The following is a 16,309-nucleotide window of genomic DNA, read 5'->3' as shown; positions in this document are numbered from 1 at the left end:
TGTTTCGAATAGTTTCAGTTTGGGACTTGTGACTTTTGATAAACGAGTTGTCAGATAAGATCCTTCGCTGTCAATATTAACCGACAATACTGTCATATTAAAGTACACCAGTCAAGGTGCTGCATTCGAAAAACATGACCCCCGAGGCTGGATGTGTGAGCAAAATACTGTTCATTTGTTAGCAGGCTAACATTAGCTGATATGCTAGTCGTTTATGGGTAACTCTGATCGGGTTTAGGTATTTGGTTGTTGCTGATGTAATCCATCCGTCTAACTCCCGACCAACACGTTCAACGTTTTTTAGAAACGGGGTTTTAAAGGGTATGTTTAAGAACACTTATGCAGATTAAATACTCCAACAGCTTGATGAAATCTAATTTGAAATTGTAGCATTTTACAAATTATGCCTGTACAAGCTGCATTTTTAGTTCGAGATCGGTTCTGTAATATTAGAGGTGTCCAAAGTTCAAGGAATGATCAAGTGCTTGTCCAAAGAAGTTCAAGCTAAACTGCGCTCAGGAATCGCCATATTTTCACTACAACAGTGCGTGGAGGAGCTGATCCTGAATAGCATTGATGCCGAGGCAACATGTATTGCTGTGAAGATAGACTTAGTAGCCTGCAAAGTGCAGGTTGTAGACAATGGCTCAGGGATGGAAAGGGAAGACATGGAAAATGTTGGAACCCGATATTACACAAGCAAATGTTGCTCACTGGAGGACCTGGATAAGATTTGTTTCTATGGATTTAGGGGTGAGGCTATTGCTAGCATTGTCTCCCTTGCAGGTATGGTGGAAATATCTTCCAGGACAAAGCTTTCTGTGAAAACCCATGTTAAAATCTTTGATGAAGGAAAAGGGCTAGATGTGTTCGAAGCACAGACTACTCGGCCTTGTTCTGGGACAACAGTGTCCATATGCAGCTTCTTCTACAATATGCCAGTTAGGAGGAAGAGGATGGACTCTGTGCTGGAACTGGAACAGATTCGACAGCGAGTTGAGGCCATATCATTAATGCATCCTTCTGTATCATTCACAGTGAAGAAGGAATGCTCTAATGTCATGCTGGTGCAGCTTTCCAAAGCCAGGAATACCTACTACAGGTTTGTTCAGATCCATGGTTTGGGGAGAGCCCAGAAGCTTGGAGAGATCCATTACACCCATGGCCAGTTTGAAATGACTGGTCACATTGGTCGTGAGGGCCACTACAGTAGTTCCCTGCAGTTCTTATTTGTGAATAGAAGACTTCTGCTGAAAACTCGTATTCATAAGCTGCTCAATAACCTCCTCAGGAGGGTGAGCAGTGTAAGCAAGCAAAACAGCCCTGGTGGATCCCATGCCACAACAAGCCCTAAATTAAGAACTGGGACAGATGTACATGGAGTTTATGTCATTAACATTAGCTGCCCTCAAAATGAGTATGACATATGCCTAGAGCCAGCCAAAACTCTAATAGAGTTTAAAGACTGGGATAATGTCCTGCTTTTCATTGAGGAAGGGGTAAAAGCATTCCTTACAAAGGAGAACCTGGTGACTGAATATTCAATGAGGAACAGCCAGGACGATGGGTCTCCCACGGTCTTCGATGACCAGGATAATAGTGCAGAGGGGGTTGAGGATGACTTACAGCATATCAGTGGAGATTGTGAAAAGGAGATGATGCTGTCATCACACACAGTGCACAGAAAATTGGGGGGTGATTTTAAAGGTACTGGAAGATTTAGTGCAGCAAACAATAAACTTGTTGCAACAGTTGAAGAAAGCCACACAGTCCAAGATCAAGAGGCTCAGAGCATTGAACAGAATCTACAATGTGTTTCCTTAAATGCAGAACCCAAACTAAATACAGATTTGGATACAGAAATAGATTTTCAACAAGATGAACTAGTTCATCAGCTTCCCACATCAACCTCTAGGCCATCTGTGGTCATGAACAAAGAGGGGATAGAAGATCAGGATTCTGTTTTCTCTGGTAAAGCAGACCATGAATTGGAACTTAATGTCATTAATAACAGCGTCACACTAAGTCTCAGTGCTAACATACTTGATGTTGAACAGGCAGCGAAGAATTCAAAAAACACAGATAAAAAAGCAATTTCCCCAATACAAAACTTTGCACCGAAGAGGAAGCTGTCTTTACTTGAAGATCAGAATGTAAAGAGACATTATCACAGTGGATGTCCCTCATCTGTAGTTTCCAAGGTAACACTGTGTCAAAATTTTGCCGGGTCTCTTGACAAGTTCAGAAGGATGTATGGGAAGGATGCTGACACAACACAGCAGTCTTTGACCACCAGTGGGACTGATGTGTCTAAAGCAACTGCTGAGGTTCCTGAAACACTGGCAGAATTACATGAAGAAAATGAGTTGATGTGTCACATGGAGGAGTCACCAGTGAGGCAAGAAATAGGCACCAAACCAGGGCACAAACGTCCGTTACAGGATAGTCCGCCGACCCTCTCTGCATATACTGAATTGAAAAGCACTGCAAAACAGACTAAGAAGAATAAAACATCTTTGGCTGCCAAACTCTCTCACTTGACACATTACAAAAAGAAGGATAAAAGGCTTGGATCTGAATCTGAGGATTCCCTTGATATTATGAGGAACTGTCTATTTAAAGATGTGGGAAAGCCTGACTTGGTTATGGATGAGCAGTCCAATGACAACTGTGCTAGTTTTACCTCCATGCCAGGTACAAGATCGCCAACCTCTACCTCAGGAACTATGCCCAGTTCTTTTCAAATGTTATGTTTCTCAGGGTCACACTCATTGCCAGGCAAAACATTAACCTCAGCTAGTCTAGATGAACCACAGCCCCTTAACTTAACGCTAAACACTGACGGGAAGGCACCAGAGGAAGGGAAGGAGAGCGAAAATGATTGCATTAACTCTGAATCCAGCAAATGGCAAATGTATTTTGATGAGCCGCTAGGGAAGTTTGTTTATATCAACGAAGTGACGGGACTGAGTAAATATGAAGCTCCCTCAGAGGAAGAGTCAGCAGTGTCGTGTACCAGTGATGTCACTAACATGGCAGTGAGTGTCCTCTCTAACAAAGGTAGGAAACTTTACTACTCCTTGGCAGTGATGGATTACTCTACCACATATAATAGTACTTAAATAGCTTTGTGGTTTGGTGTATCATTTTAAATGTGTGGGGAAGAAAATGGAGTAATTACATTGTACTTACATAGTATTTGTCATGGAGGTTTGTTGTAATTAACGTGCTTTGTTTTCATAGGATTTGAGGTCAGATGTTACCCGTTTCAGACAAATCTTGTTCTCCCGTTTCTCCCCAAACCCAGAGCAGAGAGAGTGTTAGGTTCAGGGACAAACACGAGAGGTAGCATCACTTGTCCGAGTCAGAGTAAACATGGACAGAGTTGAAAAATAATGCTTCTTAACTCTTTCTCGACTTCTTAACTCCTAAGATGACACCCAGGGACCTAGTGCACTAGAAACTCTGTTTTCTGAGTGGAACAACCCAGTCTTTATACGACCTCCTGAGGTGAGTAAACTATGTTGACTTTTGGCTCGTGATTTTTCAAGCCATCATCCAGAGAAGTTCCAATGAGTGAATCAGCTGAAGTGCACCACTATAACTAGAGAGAATATATCGCTAAGTACATGGATCGATGATTGATTGTTGGTATCTGAAACTTTCATTTCCGTACAGGTTGCTGTTGATGTAACTGTTGGTCAGGCAGAAGGTTTGGCTGTCAAAGTCCATAACATCCTCTTCCCCTACCGTTTCACCAAAGATATGATGCACTCCATGCAGGCAAATATTACTTCAGTAATAATGGTCACATTATTAATGAGTCATTGCTTATTTTGGTCTCTGGCCTGACAAATTCACACTGTGGAATAATATGATTTACCTCTGGTCTCACCTGAAATGTTTGTGATTCAAGTCCATTGTTTTTGTTATAGGTAATCCATCAGGTGGACAAAAAGTTTCTTGTTTGCCTTATGAACACAACTGACAAAGATTCTATGAGCAACTGTGAAACTGAAGGTAATGCAACGCCTGGAGATAAATTGCTCCTTAAAACAATTGTATCTTAATATTTTTCCTGAAACGTACCTGCATAAATATATGCTTGTACATTCCACTGATACCAGATCATACCACTTGTCTCAGCAGCAGGTCACTATTTTGAATTTTTAACTGTGTTTGTTCTTTGTGATTGTTTCAGGAAACCTTGTGGTGTTGATTGATCAGCATGCGGCACATGAGAGAGTTCGTCTGGAGAGACTGGTCGCAGGTAAGTTCATTCTATAGTCTCATTTAGACCTATCCCATGTTGCTGCCTGAGACTGATTTTTGATGCAGTTTTCCAGTGACTATGTTGTGTATCAGATATAATCTTGACCCTACAGTTAAAAGAGCTATAAAGGAATAGATCAAAATCACCATGCATGCGTACTTTGTCTGATGTTGGTTTGCTTTGGTCATTGTGACTTAACCTTGTGAATATATAGCATCCTGCAGTCATCTGAACATATATGGTGATTGGTTCTTTGGTCGTCTTCTGTGTGTTTATACAGAGTCTTATGAAGATGACCCAGACATGCCAGGTCAAAGACGACTCTGTTCCTCCAGAGTAACTCCACCCCTGGAGATTAGTGTTTGTGACGAAGAGATTAGACTCCTGAGGTCAGTGACACCATCAGCTTTCTCTTACACTCAGAGGCACATGATTTCCTGAAGCGTAGTGTTTTGCCCTGGGTGTTTTTTTTTTTTTTCAGTTTGTGTCTTTTACAGGAAAGTGTGGAGGTTGTAAATTGAATGCATTTTCTTTTTGTTGTTGTCATGGTGGGCCTGCAGATCCTGTCGGCCCTTCTTGAAAGACTTGGCCCTGGAAGTTTCCTTCCCTCAGACAGAGAAACCCCATGTCCTGCTGGAGAAAGTTCCCACATGTTTCATAGAGAAAGAGAAGACAGAGATGAGTAGCGGCAGGCAAACTGTCATAAGATCTATTGCAGAAGTAAGTTCCAGAGTGTCGTGGTTGTTACGGTCAGAAGCATGCAATCTTGGTTGGCATCGTAACTTTATTCATAACGCCTCACTGTAAACAAAACAATAACATAATTTTTTGTTCCTCTTCTCCTGTGTCAGGAGTATGTTCGCGAATTGATTGAGGTGAGCATGGACGTAGCACTTTTTCAGCTTGCATTTCATACTTCATTCTTAATACTAAAGTATTTCTGCTAGACATGGAATTAGCCAGTATCAGACTTCAGTGGCTAAGATGTAATGTCTCAGATTGGATTTATGAGTGGTTGTATCTTTGTTATATTTTCACAGCTCGTGCGCTCCACAGGCCGAGTGAGAGGAACCCTGCCATTGACTGTCCATAACGTCCTCGCCTCACAGGCATGTCATGGTAAGTTAAAGGGTTACCAAGGTCGCTTATGTCATGAAAAATAACCAGAACATGCTTAGATGCATGCTCATATTCACATATGATACGTTTTTTTAAAGAAACTGTATGAATGAGTACTTGTCAAGAGAAAAACAGTCTGTTAACATGGTGTGTAGATTATTGCTGTGATCCTTTAACCACAGTAAAGTAACTGGTACAAATGAATGGTTTACTGTTATATAATCATATTCTGAATAGTCTGTTGTAATATACATGCCCACAGAGGGCTTTGCCAAGCTAATGTTCCACAATAATGTCCAAACAGGAGCAATTAAGTTCAACCATAGCTTGAGTAAAGAGGAGTCCAGAAACCTTGTGCGCTCCCTATCCACCTGCCAGCTGCCCTTCCAGTGTGCCCACGGAAGACCCTCCATGACCCCTCTTGTTGACCTGCTCCACCTCAGCAATGAATCACAGGTAACTCATATGTGTCATACAGAATGCATGGTGTTCCTAAACCAAATCTCATAGCCCTGTGAGAGTTACTATTCATTGAAAGTGCATGTGTCAATGCAATGATATATGCTATTCACTTATGTAATAGAGAGGTACTATGTAATTATAAAATGTTATAAAAATGGTGTTTGTCAGTAACTGGTTTAACTGGTCCTTATTGCGGCTTGCTTATGAAAATCCAATCTTTGTGCTCTCTTCACAGGAGCCTCCTAAACCAAATCTGAGAAAATTGAGACGAATGTGCAAGGCCTGGCAACTTTATGGGAAGGACTGATTGAGGTCCATCTTAAAGAATTTGTATACAAAAAGTGATTTTGCAACACATTTCTCATAAAATTTGATCTGGCGTTTTAATTATTCCCTGTGTTGTCAGTGCACCCCCCCCCCCCCCAATTATATTCTTTCAAGTAAAATAACATTAAAGGTATTCTTCACAAAAGCACAAATGAGAATAGAATGGTTCTGACACGAGCAGAGAAAGCTTTTACATTTGTTATAATACAATCAAATAACGTTGCTAAAATGTCAGCTGAGAATTCAGAACTGACAAACACGTAGGGATGTGACAATTACATTTCATACGGACACTGTTGAACCCTGACAACGGAGGTCAGTGACTCTTTGTGTAGTGTCAGTATTCTACTTATGCATCCTTCTGAATTTGTCCAGAGATCCAGCGACTTACCTTGGAAATTACAAATGAGTTACATCCAACGCGACAAGGGACATTCCGATTATTAGAACATTTATAAATATCATCTTTCGCTCAAACAAACTACAGCCAAGATTGAACGGAAGTTTCTTCAGATAAGAGACTGAATTGACCTATCAGATTCAGAGATGTATCATTTGGGGCCAATCGTGGGCAACGTGGGAGGGACAAAAGGGGATCAAGGCGTTGTCTTATTCTTGTAGTTGCTTACGTTTTGCATTTTCCCGGGGGTGAGAGTTAGCTGATAGGTGTTGGTAAGTTGCGACCTTCTGAACGTTTGAGATTTGCATTACATTTGTGTGGTTACTTATCGTTTAGTATAGTATGTAATAGAACATCGTGTTTTCTGTGCTGCGAGACCGAATGCTGATCGAAGAAAAGACTAACGTTAATTGTTAATTGCCAAGCTTGTGGCTAACTTCACTGCTAAGCGCAAAGATGGCCGACCAATTCACTGCTGACGCTACAGTCATGTGGCGCGGTCGCAGCCGAAGCTTGCAGTATAAATCACTAATTAAATAAAAATTGAAGGCTTTACCACTGCAATCATATCATTTAAAAGCAGTAGTATTGGCTTGTAGTGAAGTGTTATACTCGGATTTGCATGTCCTTGGATAAACCCGCGAAGTCCATCGGGCAGTTAACGCGGTTTGACGCTATATATTTTAACCGATATAGAACGTTAGTGGATTAATTATAAATACGTGTAAAGTTCATGTGCTGAGCACAAGAACGCAAGCTGATTATGTTTTTAATATGCAGATTCTTAACCTCGGCTCATCGTAAAGGCGAACGCGTCTATAATATTTGAATCACCACATTGTTTACCAATGATAGCCAGATTAATCCCAAACGCGGTGCTGTGAGCATTTCACATCCGGGTGGTAGCGGATCATAAATATACGGGAAAAACATGAATTCGTTTTGTGCTAAGCCGTTTTCTCCTGTCTTTTGTCTGGTTAGTTTATTCTTCCGTAAAGATGTATTCAACTTCAACTGTACTCTGATGTTAATCGCTGGGCAGTTGTTAATCGCCGTCTCGATCCAAAGTGTTTGACTGACGAATTCTGCAATTTTATAGAATCGACGATGAACAGGATACGGATTCACGTGCTGCCCTCAAGCAGGGGCCGAGTTGCGCAGGCCGCCCGTACCCAGGAACCCCAGACCTGTTCCTTCACACAGAGACCATGCTCACACCCTCGCCTTGAGGGGCAAGAATTCTGCATCAAACACATACTGGAGGACAAGAATGCCCCATATAGACAATGCAGTTATGTCTCCAACAAGAATGGCAAGCGCTGCCCGAACGCAGCCCCAAAGCCTGAGAAGAAAGAGGGGTAAGTTTTGAAAAGAGAGATGGAAGATCTTCATTACAGTTATTTTATATTACAACATGTTCTTGACAGTCCAGTCATAATAATGTGGAGTATTGTGTGCTCTGTTAGGGTGACTTTCTGTGCTGAGCATGCACGCAGAAACACACTGGCCTTGCAGGCACAGATGAGGAAAGCAGCATCAGGACCGTCCCCTGAGTTCCTGCTATCTCAGCTTAGCGGCTACAGCCGCTCTGAGTCTGGAACCACAAACCCAGATGGTCGCAGTGAAGCAAGCCGCATTCTAGGTAAGGCTCTGTCTTGGTTTGGGTTGGAGATAAATGATGTTTTTAAGTGTGCTGTTATATTTCTTAAAATTTACCATTTGCTCTTTCACGGTAGACCTGTCTTCATTCATTGGAAGAGTGAGGAATTCATACTCAACATAGCATTATAAAACCGGCCAGTTTGATATGTTTGCAGTAATATGTGTAACAGGCTCAAACTAGTGTTATCTGCTAGAATAATCTGTCAACCCACTGGATTCAGAAATGACCTGCTATAAACATGGGAGATTCAGACATACAGCACAATCAGAAATGCTAAGATAAATGGCTGATATAAAACTGGTTTAATGTTGGTTGCTTCTTTTCTTTTTGTTTTGTTTTGTTTTTTTTACCTGTGTGTGTGTGTGTGTGTGTGTGTGTGTGTAGATGACGATAGCTGGAGTGAGGAGGAGCAGGATCCTGTGGTGCTGGATCAGATTTGGAGAGGAGATCCTGACAGTGAAGCTGATAGCGTTGACAGTGAACACGAGGACCCTCTTAAGTAAGACAGTGCTCTGCGTAAATCAATATCATGAAGTCTGTTACTTTTCAGTAATCCGTCATTAAGACACCTGTATTTCATCTGAACTCTAAGCCCTTATTCTCTTTGTGTTTCCTGCAGGCACGCTGGGGTGTACACGGCAGAGGAAGTTGCTTTGATCACCAGAGAAAAGCTAATTAGGCTCCAGTCACTCTACATTGACCAGTTCAAACGTTTGCAGCACCTGTTGAAAGAAAAGAAACGGCGTTACTTGCACAATCGTAAGATTGAGCATGAAAGCATAGGTACGTTTTAATTAACAAGTGTTCGTTGGCTTAGATATGCAGGAACTTTCTTTAGAATTGCTGTGTGCTGAGAGAGATGATCGTGCATGTCAATTTTCATTCATTTAGCACTCTTCCTTTGCTGGTGTTGTCACAGTTTGGCTTAATGCTTGGCTTTAACTTTCATGTATAGAACTGCATTTGAATGCTTAGACCAAAGCATTAGCTGATTGTTCAGAGCTGTGATGTGTGTTATGGTAACACAAAACTGTATTTTGGCACAGGGAGCAGTCTGTTGACGGGGCCTGAAGGGCTGTCCATGAAGGAGAGAGAGAACCTAAAGAAGCTCAGGGCCCTGAGGCGGTACCGCCGGCGGTATGGTGTGGAGGCTTTGCTACACAGACAGCTCAGGGAGCGCAGAATGGCAGTGACAGAGGGAGGGACACCACAGGTTAGCAGTGACACTTGTCTCATTTAACCTGTGAAAGAGCTTTTGTCAGCATAAATATATTTACACTGTTTTGACTGCTCTGTGTTGGATATATAAGTATTTTAACTGAGCTGAATACCTGGAGATTCTTGTGTTCCTAATGTTATTTACTGGGTGTCTTTACAGAGTCACTCTGTTCGGTTAAGCCAAAGGTGCATTTCCTTCGTGGAGGGGACTCGCTGTACAAATCAGTGTCTTCCAATGACTCGTCATTGTGTATTACGTATCCTTCTGTGGAAAAAACAGCTTCACAACTGTTAGTAAACTTTTCTTAAACAGTGATTTTTTTTTTTTTAATGTGCTTATTGATCTCCCATCTCAAATACTGGGTATGATATGGGTGCAGGGTGGTTTGTGGTCATCTGCTTAACACCATAAACTTTAACAACAAAACAGATTATCTTTTCACCAGCATTCAGTTTATACTTTGAACAGCAATGTGTGAATGGTTAAAAATGTTTGCAGTTTATGTTTATGGGAACCACAAATTGTCTTGTGATGCCATTATAGAAGTTCATTAGAGGTTTGTGACTGTTGGACCATAAATCCGAAAACAGCCATCATAATTTCTTCTATTCACTTACATGCAATAACCATCTCTGTTCATGTTTAGTAGGCCCTGAATCAAGGCCAACAACTTGTTGTAGCTGTTGGTTTCAAACAGCGGCCAAAATCAAAGTCTTCTTGTGGTCCGTTGACTTTCCCAAATTTCCCAGATGGGAGAAGTCAGTTCAGTTAGAAGAAACAGAGATAAAGTAGAGATTTAAAGTAAATAGCTTGCTTTATCCCACCACACTCTGCCCCAGTGCTTTGCCTTAACCAGGAGACAAACAGATATCTACCAGGACAGCAGCCAGGTGTTGTTCAAACTGTGCCCTGGTTTGAAAGACGTTCCCTGCGACCGGCCAGTGCACATGGGTCAATCAGACGATCCACGCTGCCCCCTCCACCTCAGTCTACCTCCGCCCTTGTATCAGCCCGAGCAGGAGGCTCTTGCTCCAGCCCAGTTGGCTGTGGCTCCAACAGAGATGTACCTGAGTGCTGCTGAGCTCCAGCCCACAGAGAACCTCCCCCTGGAGTTCAGTGATGTAAGCAGACTCCATTTCCGTAGTGTTTTGGGAGTTCCAGTAAATGGAGAAGCTATAGAGACATTTCCACCTTATAGAAAACCGGGACAGGGAAGATCTGTTACTGTTTAATTGTCTATAATCTGCAAAAGTGATATTTTTGCTGGTATATGTATATTTTTTCTGTTATGTTCACAGTTTCTAAGATATTGAGTAAATCATACAATTTGTGAGTATATCTGGAGAGCCATCATTTACAGTCAGAGGTTTTGTGTGGAACAGGACCTGGACGTGGTGGGTGATGGTATGCAGTGTCCGCCCTCACCGCTGCTCTTCGACACGGCCCTGGCACTGGAGGACCAGACCATCAGGGAGATAGCTGAAGCTCCCATGGACATTCTTACCGGGGCTGACCAGACTGATCTGGAGGCTGACACTGAGGACCCTGAGATGTCAGAGAGAGATGAGGAAGACCAGGTAAAAAAAAAAAATTGACTCAGTTTATCATGGAATTATCAGTCTGGTAGCTTTTACCACTGTGTTTATGTTATTTGATTAGATCTGAAATGAACTGCCATGTGAGCTGCTGCTTTGTTTCTGTTAGGTGAACTGGAGATTTGATTTGTGCTTCAGCAGAGAATTATTTTCCTTAGGTTTAGTGTTTTTTCTTGAAGTGTATCAGTTTAGTTCTTGGCTAATTTATTGGGGGTGTTTTTTCTTTCATGTTGTCTCAAAGATTCCAGAGGGAGCAGGAGAAGATGTTTCAAAACAGAATCCATCAGGGAACTCTAACACATTAACAACAGAGGCCACATGATGTGCTTTCACTGATCCTCTTTCCCAGACAGTCTACAACCAACCTCGGCTGAACTCTTTACCCTTCCTGTACTTCAGACAATCCAAAGTTGATATTGATCTGCTTTGTGGTAGATCACAACCAGATCTTATGCCCCTCACACATCTGTCTCATGTCCTCCCTGGTTCACACATTGCTTCAGGTGTTCCCATGTTCTTTGCATTTTAAAGTCTATGAGGTGGCTAAAATGTGAGCTCTGAGTACAGCAGCCAGTGTTTTCTGCGATTTGGAGTTTGTTCATCGTTCTCATGCTTTATGTTTATGGCAATAAACCAGTATGTTTTCTGTTAACATATATTTTTTTTAACGTGTGTGTGTGTGTGTTCTGTCACTTAATTAATTTGTTTGTAAGCAAAAGTAACCTGGCCTACCTTGGGCCAGTTAGTAGCCATTATGGTTTTTCCAGAGATACAGTAGAAAAGTTTATCAGGCTCAGTTGAAGGACTTGGTATGAGAATCATCCTTTAGTGATGTCTGTGGGACAAGAAACTTGTAAGAATATAGAAAATGCTACGTGGACCACACAGACATTGGCCCACTCTCTGAAAACGGGGCGGGTAGCAAAATTTCAAGCAATGACATCACTTTTCCTGCCCAGTGGTTCAATCTAAACACGGTCAGAAACAGTTTGGAGGCGACGGCGTTTTAAACCCCTGCACAAACTGCCATAGAGATGGGGAAACACAACTAAACTGCAAAATGAAAAATGCTATGTGAATTCTCTTTGACCGTGTCGATCGGAGATATTTCTCAGCACTCTGAAGCGGCCCAGTGGTGAACTGCACGAGGTAATGTTTAAGTATCGGGCTTACTTTTCTGTATAACGAACCGGTCGATTGTGTGTACACTCTTTCTTGTAGGATAAGCAGCGTATCAAGCGAAACAAATTTGCATGCGTAGTGTGTACCGAATTTAATCCGTTTGTATTTTATGGTAAGGAAAAAAATTGTTGTGGTGAGATCGGTGTGTGTTCAAAGCTAAATAGGACACCGGTGGGGTTTTGTACAAGAGATGCTTGTCGCGATATCCCGGCAGAGATAAAATAGCCGATGCTGCGTATTATTAGGCGCATTAAACACATTTTTCCTGAACAGATTTCGCCACGATTCAACACATATCGCATGCTACCGTTTTTGTGCAACTGGAAGCATAATAGGTTGTATGCAAGTCCAGTTGTACTGTCCCTCTCTTCGTGCCGTTGTGCCTCAGTGGATAACAGCGGCTAGCATAAAACCTTCCCTGTCACAAATTGTCTCACGTCCTTACAGTGTGCATGTCAGTCTTGAGATTAAACCTTTTGTAAATACCAACTTTGTCTAGCCTCCTGTAAGTGATTATAAGTGCATCGTAAACTTGCTAATTTTGGCTTGGTTCATTTTGCTCTGCACCCTAAAACAGTAACTAATTCGAGTGTAATTGAGGGAGAGAGCGTACCCTCTGCCCCTCCCCTTTAATACTTTACAGATGTTTTTCACGCTACACAGTCACACTTCCAAAACCATATCAAGCGTACTGCTTGCAAGTAAGGTGGCTCTAATCGTCAAATTCCCCCTTTCAAGACCAGTAAAGTTGACCATATTCACTGTATTTGAAAACACTCGAAGCTAGTTTACAAACAAAACACGCCGACGTACATCCCATTCGCAGAAGACTGTATTCAAATAGCTGTAAGCAGCAGAGAACAGGATAAACTGACAAATTGCTGTTGTAAACCAAATGGAAGCAAAAACTCATGATGGTCTTGCCCTGAGCTCGCTGATAGTCACGGTCGTGTGGTTGTTGTGCAAGCTACTCCCATGATCAAAACCATTATCTCTTCTGCGGTGAGTCTTTGATCATGTTTGCGTGGCTAGAGGGTATGTATTGCATTTAATGGAAGGCAGATGACACGGACAGATCACTTCTTTCGTGATTCCAAAACACTGAGTTCGGTATACACGTAATACTGGGCGGGTTTGTTTTATTTTTCTATTGGATCTCAGTGTCGTGAGTAAAAACGTTGTTTGTAAATGTCAAGTCGTATATTTGTCACTCATTTTCCCAAATAGCAGCTCTTATCATTCTTTGGCTTGTTTTAAAGTCAAATTCTGGAGATGCCAGTGTGGGTGTAACCCCTGTACAAAACACATGCCCCATGCCCCAGGCTCTCCTTATGAAGCAGATTTTCTTGTTGGGCTTACTCACACCAGAAGTGTCCTATTTCTCAACATGCCTCTCTCACATGAGTCGCTGGAGGTACGTTCTCTGCATTATACACAATCATTGCAATGGAGAAACTTTTGCCAAAATGGGATCCATGTTGCCAGTGTTTATCAAAGTAAACATAACATTTCCCTAAACATTACATTGCTTTGTATTTTTTGGAGGGTGGGAATGCCTCATCTGTTTTATATAAGAAACCTAGATGTAAGCTTATTCAGGTCACCTAACTGCTTTGTAATATCTCAGTATAACATTTCATAAGATTGAGTCTACAGAATAACTGAATACATCTCAAAGATGTAGAGAACAACAAATCAGTGTATGTTTATGCTATGTTCCTGATTGTGTTTTTGCATCCTAAACCTCCACTGTGTCACAGACTGCCATGCTGTTAGCAGTACCTATTGTCACACATTCTGTTTTCTGGCATGTTTCCATGATGGCATCTAATGGACCAGAGCCCAGAATGCACTGTGGAGATGGTATCAGCCACCTGATCCTCATTCAGATCAGCTGCTGTTATGTGGGAAAGCCACATCTCCACAGCTTTGTATTTTGGCTTTAAACAATTGCAAAAAAAAAGGGGGGGTTGGTGGAAGCTAGCTCTAGCACTTCACTCAGTAAACGAGGGTTTGGTAATCTAAGCTTTTTGAGATGATTTTCTTATTCCACCATTAATAGTATTCACATTGAAGATTTGAACCCAAAGATTAAAGGAACTAACCTGGGGCTCTGGATCAGTTCTTAAGTGTCTCTGTCACCGGTCTTGGTTGCATGTTTTTCACACTTATGTGCATTTTCTGCCTTGGCAATGTCTTCAGGCATCCGAACGTGGTTCTCTGGACAATTGGGACTGAGGCATGAAATTGGTGCTTTGGCAGAGGTCCTTTAAACATGGGCAGCGCTGAGAGAACCCCTGTCTTGCTGGTCTGTCTGACGGGGGCTCAGTGGAGCTGTGTAGCGTGAGAAAACCAAAGTGATCATTACAGAGGCTCCTTCTCGCTTTGCTGATATGAAAAGGCAGAGAAGTGCACAGACCGGTCACAGCCCACAAAGCATGTTTGCTCGCTCACAGGCCAACAGTCTCCCCCTTTCTCTCTATCTCTGTCTCCTCTCTCTCTCTCTCTCTCTCTCTCTCTAACTCAGTGCCTGTCTTGTTAGGCTGGCCTTGGCTCTTATCTTTTTTTTTTTCCGCTGCTGGCTTTTCCCCCCTTTACTCCCGGGGCTTGCAGTTACCATGGTTATGGATCGTAGAGGCATATTAGTATGTAGAAAATTCATCAATTACTCGGCAAAGCTGCACAGATATGACGGGAGCCCAGCAGGGGAGAGAACCGCCATCTCCCCAAGACATCGCTACTGTTTTCACACATACTGCAGATATTTGAATGAAAGCAATTACTCTTGCCTGCCACCCTCTCCCTGCTCTCTTTGTTCCATATTTTTCCATATCAGAGCAGTAGAAATGAATTGTAGCCTAATTTGTTTTCCATTTGAGCAGCCTTTAATTAATGAGAGAGCTCAGTAAAGGACCACAGTTGCTTGATTTGCAATTAATGCTTTTAAAGGTGGTTTCTGTCATGGTTCTAATTCATTGAGGTGTGTTATGACCTCTGAGTGAATGCTTTGCAGAATTAAGGCAGCAAAACAAGCCGCCCAGTTTTGTTTTGTCTGAAATTCAGCCCAGGAGAAGACACTGAGGCCTTGCAAATATTGGGCCTGGTTTTCTCACAGCGCTCCGCTCATCAGCTCGCAACAGACTTTCGATTCATGCTTATGGTCAGCGGAAATATGCTTTGGAATGCAGCTTAATCAATTCAGGCAAACTGCTTCGGTGGCGCACTCTTTTTAGGCTAGGAGGGGGTAAACGGTTATGATTTTTCTTGGACATCTACAAAAAAGTCAAACAACCCCCATCGCAAGCAGCTAGCTGAGAATGAGACGTTCTTGTAACACTACACATTTATGTAGGTGGGGTTCTCTTCTAGCCTGGTGTGAATTGGCAGTTTTGTGTAAACATCCCCTTTGAAATGTCTGACACTGATGTGCTTCTTGAATTAAAAAAAAATTGCAATTATTGCCAAAACATACCCTTTAAAATATCACCACAGCTGTGTGTGCTGTGTATGTACAAAACCTGTATGGTTAAAAAAATATCTTTGTACTTTTCATTAAAACACATTCATTTGACAGACAGTTCTATCCAATGCATCTTAAAAATAGAGTTTAAATGAAGAGTTTAAATAGAGTTTGAATGAATGAATGAATGAGTTCAGGTCCCTCCAGGTACAATATTTTACAGAGAAATAATCTTAACACATGCTGTAACACACAAACAACACACATTCAATGAATGCTAAAGACAGTATAGACATCATAGGAAATACAATGCAGTTTTAAATATATCGGCATGGAAAGAGCAGTGATGCAGTTTTTGGTGGTACATGGAGTTTATGATGTATAATGTGAAAAGAAGAGTTTGTAAGAGTACATGGAAATGTAGCTAGTGACTGTGCAGTCTTGACTATTGTTGGGAGTTTGTTCCTACGCAGTGGGTTGAAGACTTTAAGGCAATGGGATGTAGCCTTATTTGCAGTCATTTCACAAAAAGAGACAGAGGCATCGTGAAGTTACAGGTCCGAGCGGTTGCTAGGGTGTCCGCTGCTGGCCCATGACTTTATAGTATTT

General features: G+C 42.0%; 2 protein-coding genes and 1 non-coding gene across 3 annotated transcripts; all 3 read left to right on the top strand.

The window, feature by feature from the left end:
• Positions 1 to 421: 421 nt before the first annotated feature.
• On the top strand, positions 422 to 6,187 carry mlh3 (mutL homolog 3 (E. coli)). The gene is made up of 11 exons (XM_030768748.1): positions 422 to 3,060; positions 3,434 to 3,510; positions 3,679 to 3,783; positions 3,936 to 4,020; positions 4,202 to 4,270; positions 4,554 to 4,662; positions 4,834 to 4,993; positions 5,125 to 5,148; positions 5,314 to 5,392; positions 5,697 to 5,848; positions 6,090 to 6,187. Exons 1-11 carry the CDS (start codon positions 474 to 476, stop codon positions 6,159 to 6,161), a joined length of 3,519 nt encoding a protein of 1,172 aa, XP_030624608.1. The 5' UTR covers positions 422 to 473; the 3' UTR covers positions 6,162 to 6,187.
• A 631-nt stretch (positions 6,188 to 6,818) lies between these two features.
• On the top strand, positions 6,819 to 11,675 carry kansl2 (KAT8 regulatory NSL complex subunit 2). Its single transcript, XM_030768749.1, has 10 exons — positions 6,819 to 6,853; positions 7,681 to 7,939; positions 8,048 to 8,223; positions 8,629 to 8,743; positions 8,864 to 9,027; positions 9,291 to 9,457; positions 9,623 to 9,719; positions 10,331 to 10,584; positions 10,846 to 11,040; positions 11,300 to 11,675. Exons 2-10 carry the CDS (start codon positions 7,689 to 7,691, stop codon positions 11,378 to 11,380), a joined length of 1,500 nt encoding a protein of 499 aa, XP_030624609.1. The 5' UTR covers positions 6,819 to 6,853; positions 7,681 to 7,688; the 3' UTR covers positions 11,381 to 11,675.
• LOC115808839 (small nucleolar RNA SNORA2/SNORA34 family) lies at positions 10,110 to 10,246 on the top strand. The gene has a single exon (XR_004025228.1). It is a non-coding gene; the product is annotated as a small nucleolar RNA SNORA2/SNORA34 family (small nucleolar RNA).
• Positions 11,676 to 16,309: the final 4,634 nt, after the last annotated feature.

This window comes from Chanos chanos, chromosome 3 (genome assembly GCF_902362185.1).
Source record: "Chanos chanos chromosome 3, fChaCha1.1, whole genome shotgun sequence".
Lineage (NCBI taxonomy): Eukaryota > Metazoa > Chordata > Actinopteri > Gonorynchiformes > Chanidae > Chanos > Chanos chanos.
The sequence above is the reverse complement of the archived record's forward strand: the minus strand, read 5'-3'. Positions and strand labels throughout refer to the sequence as shown.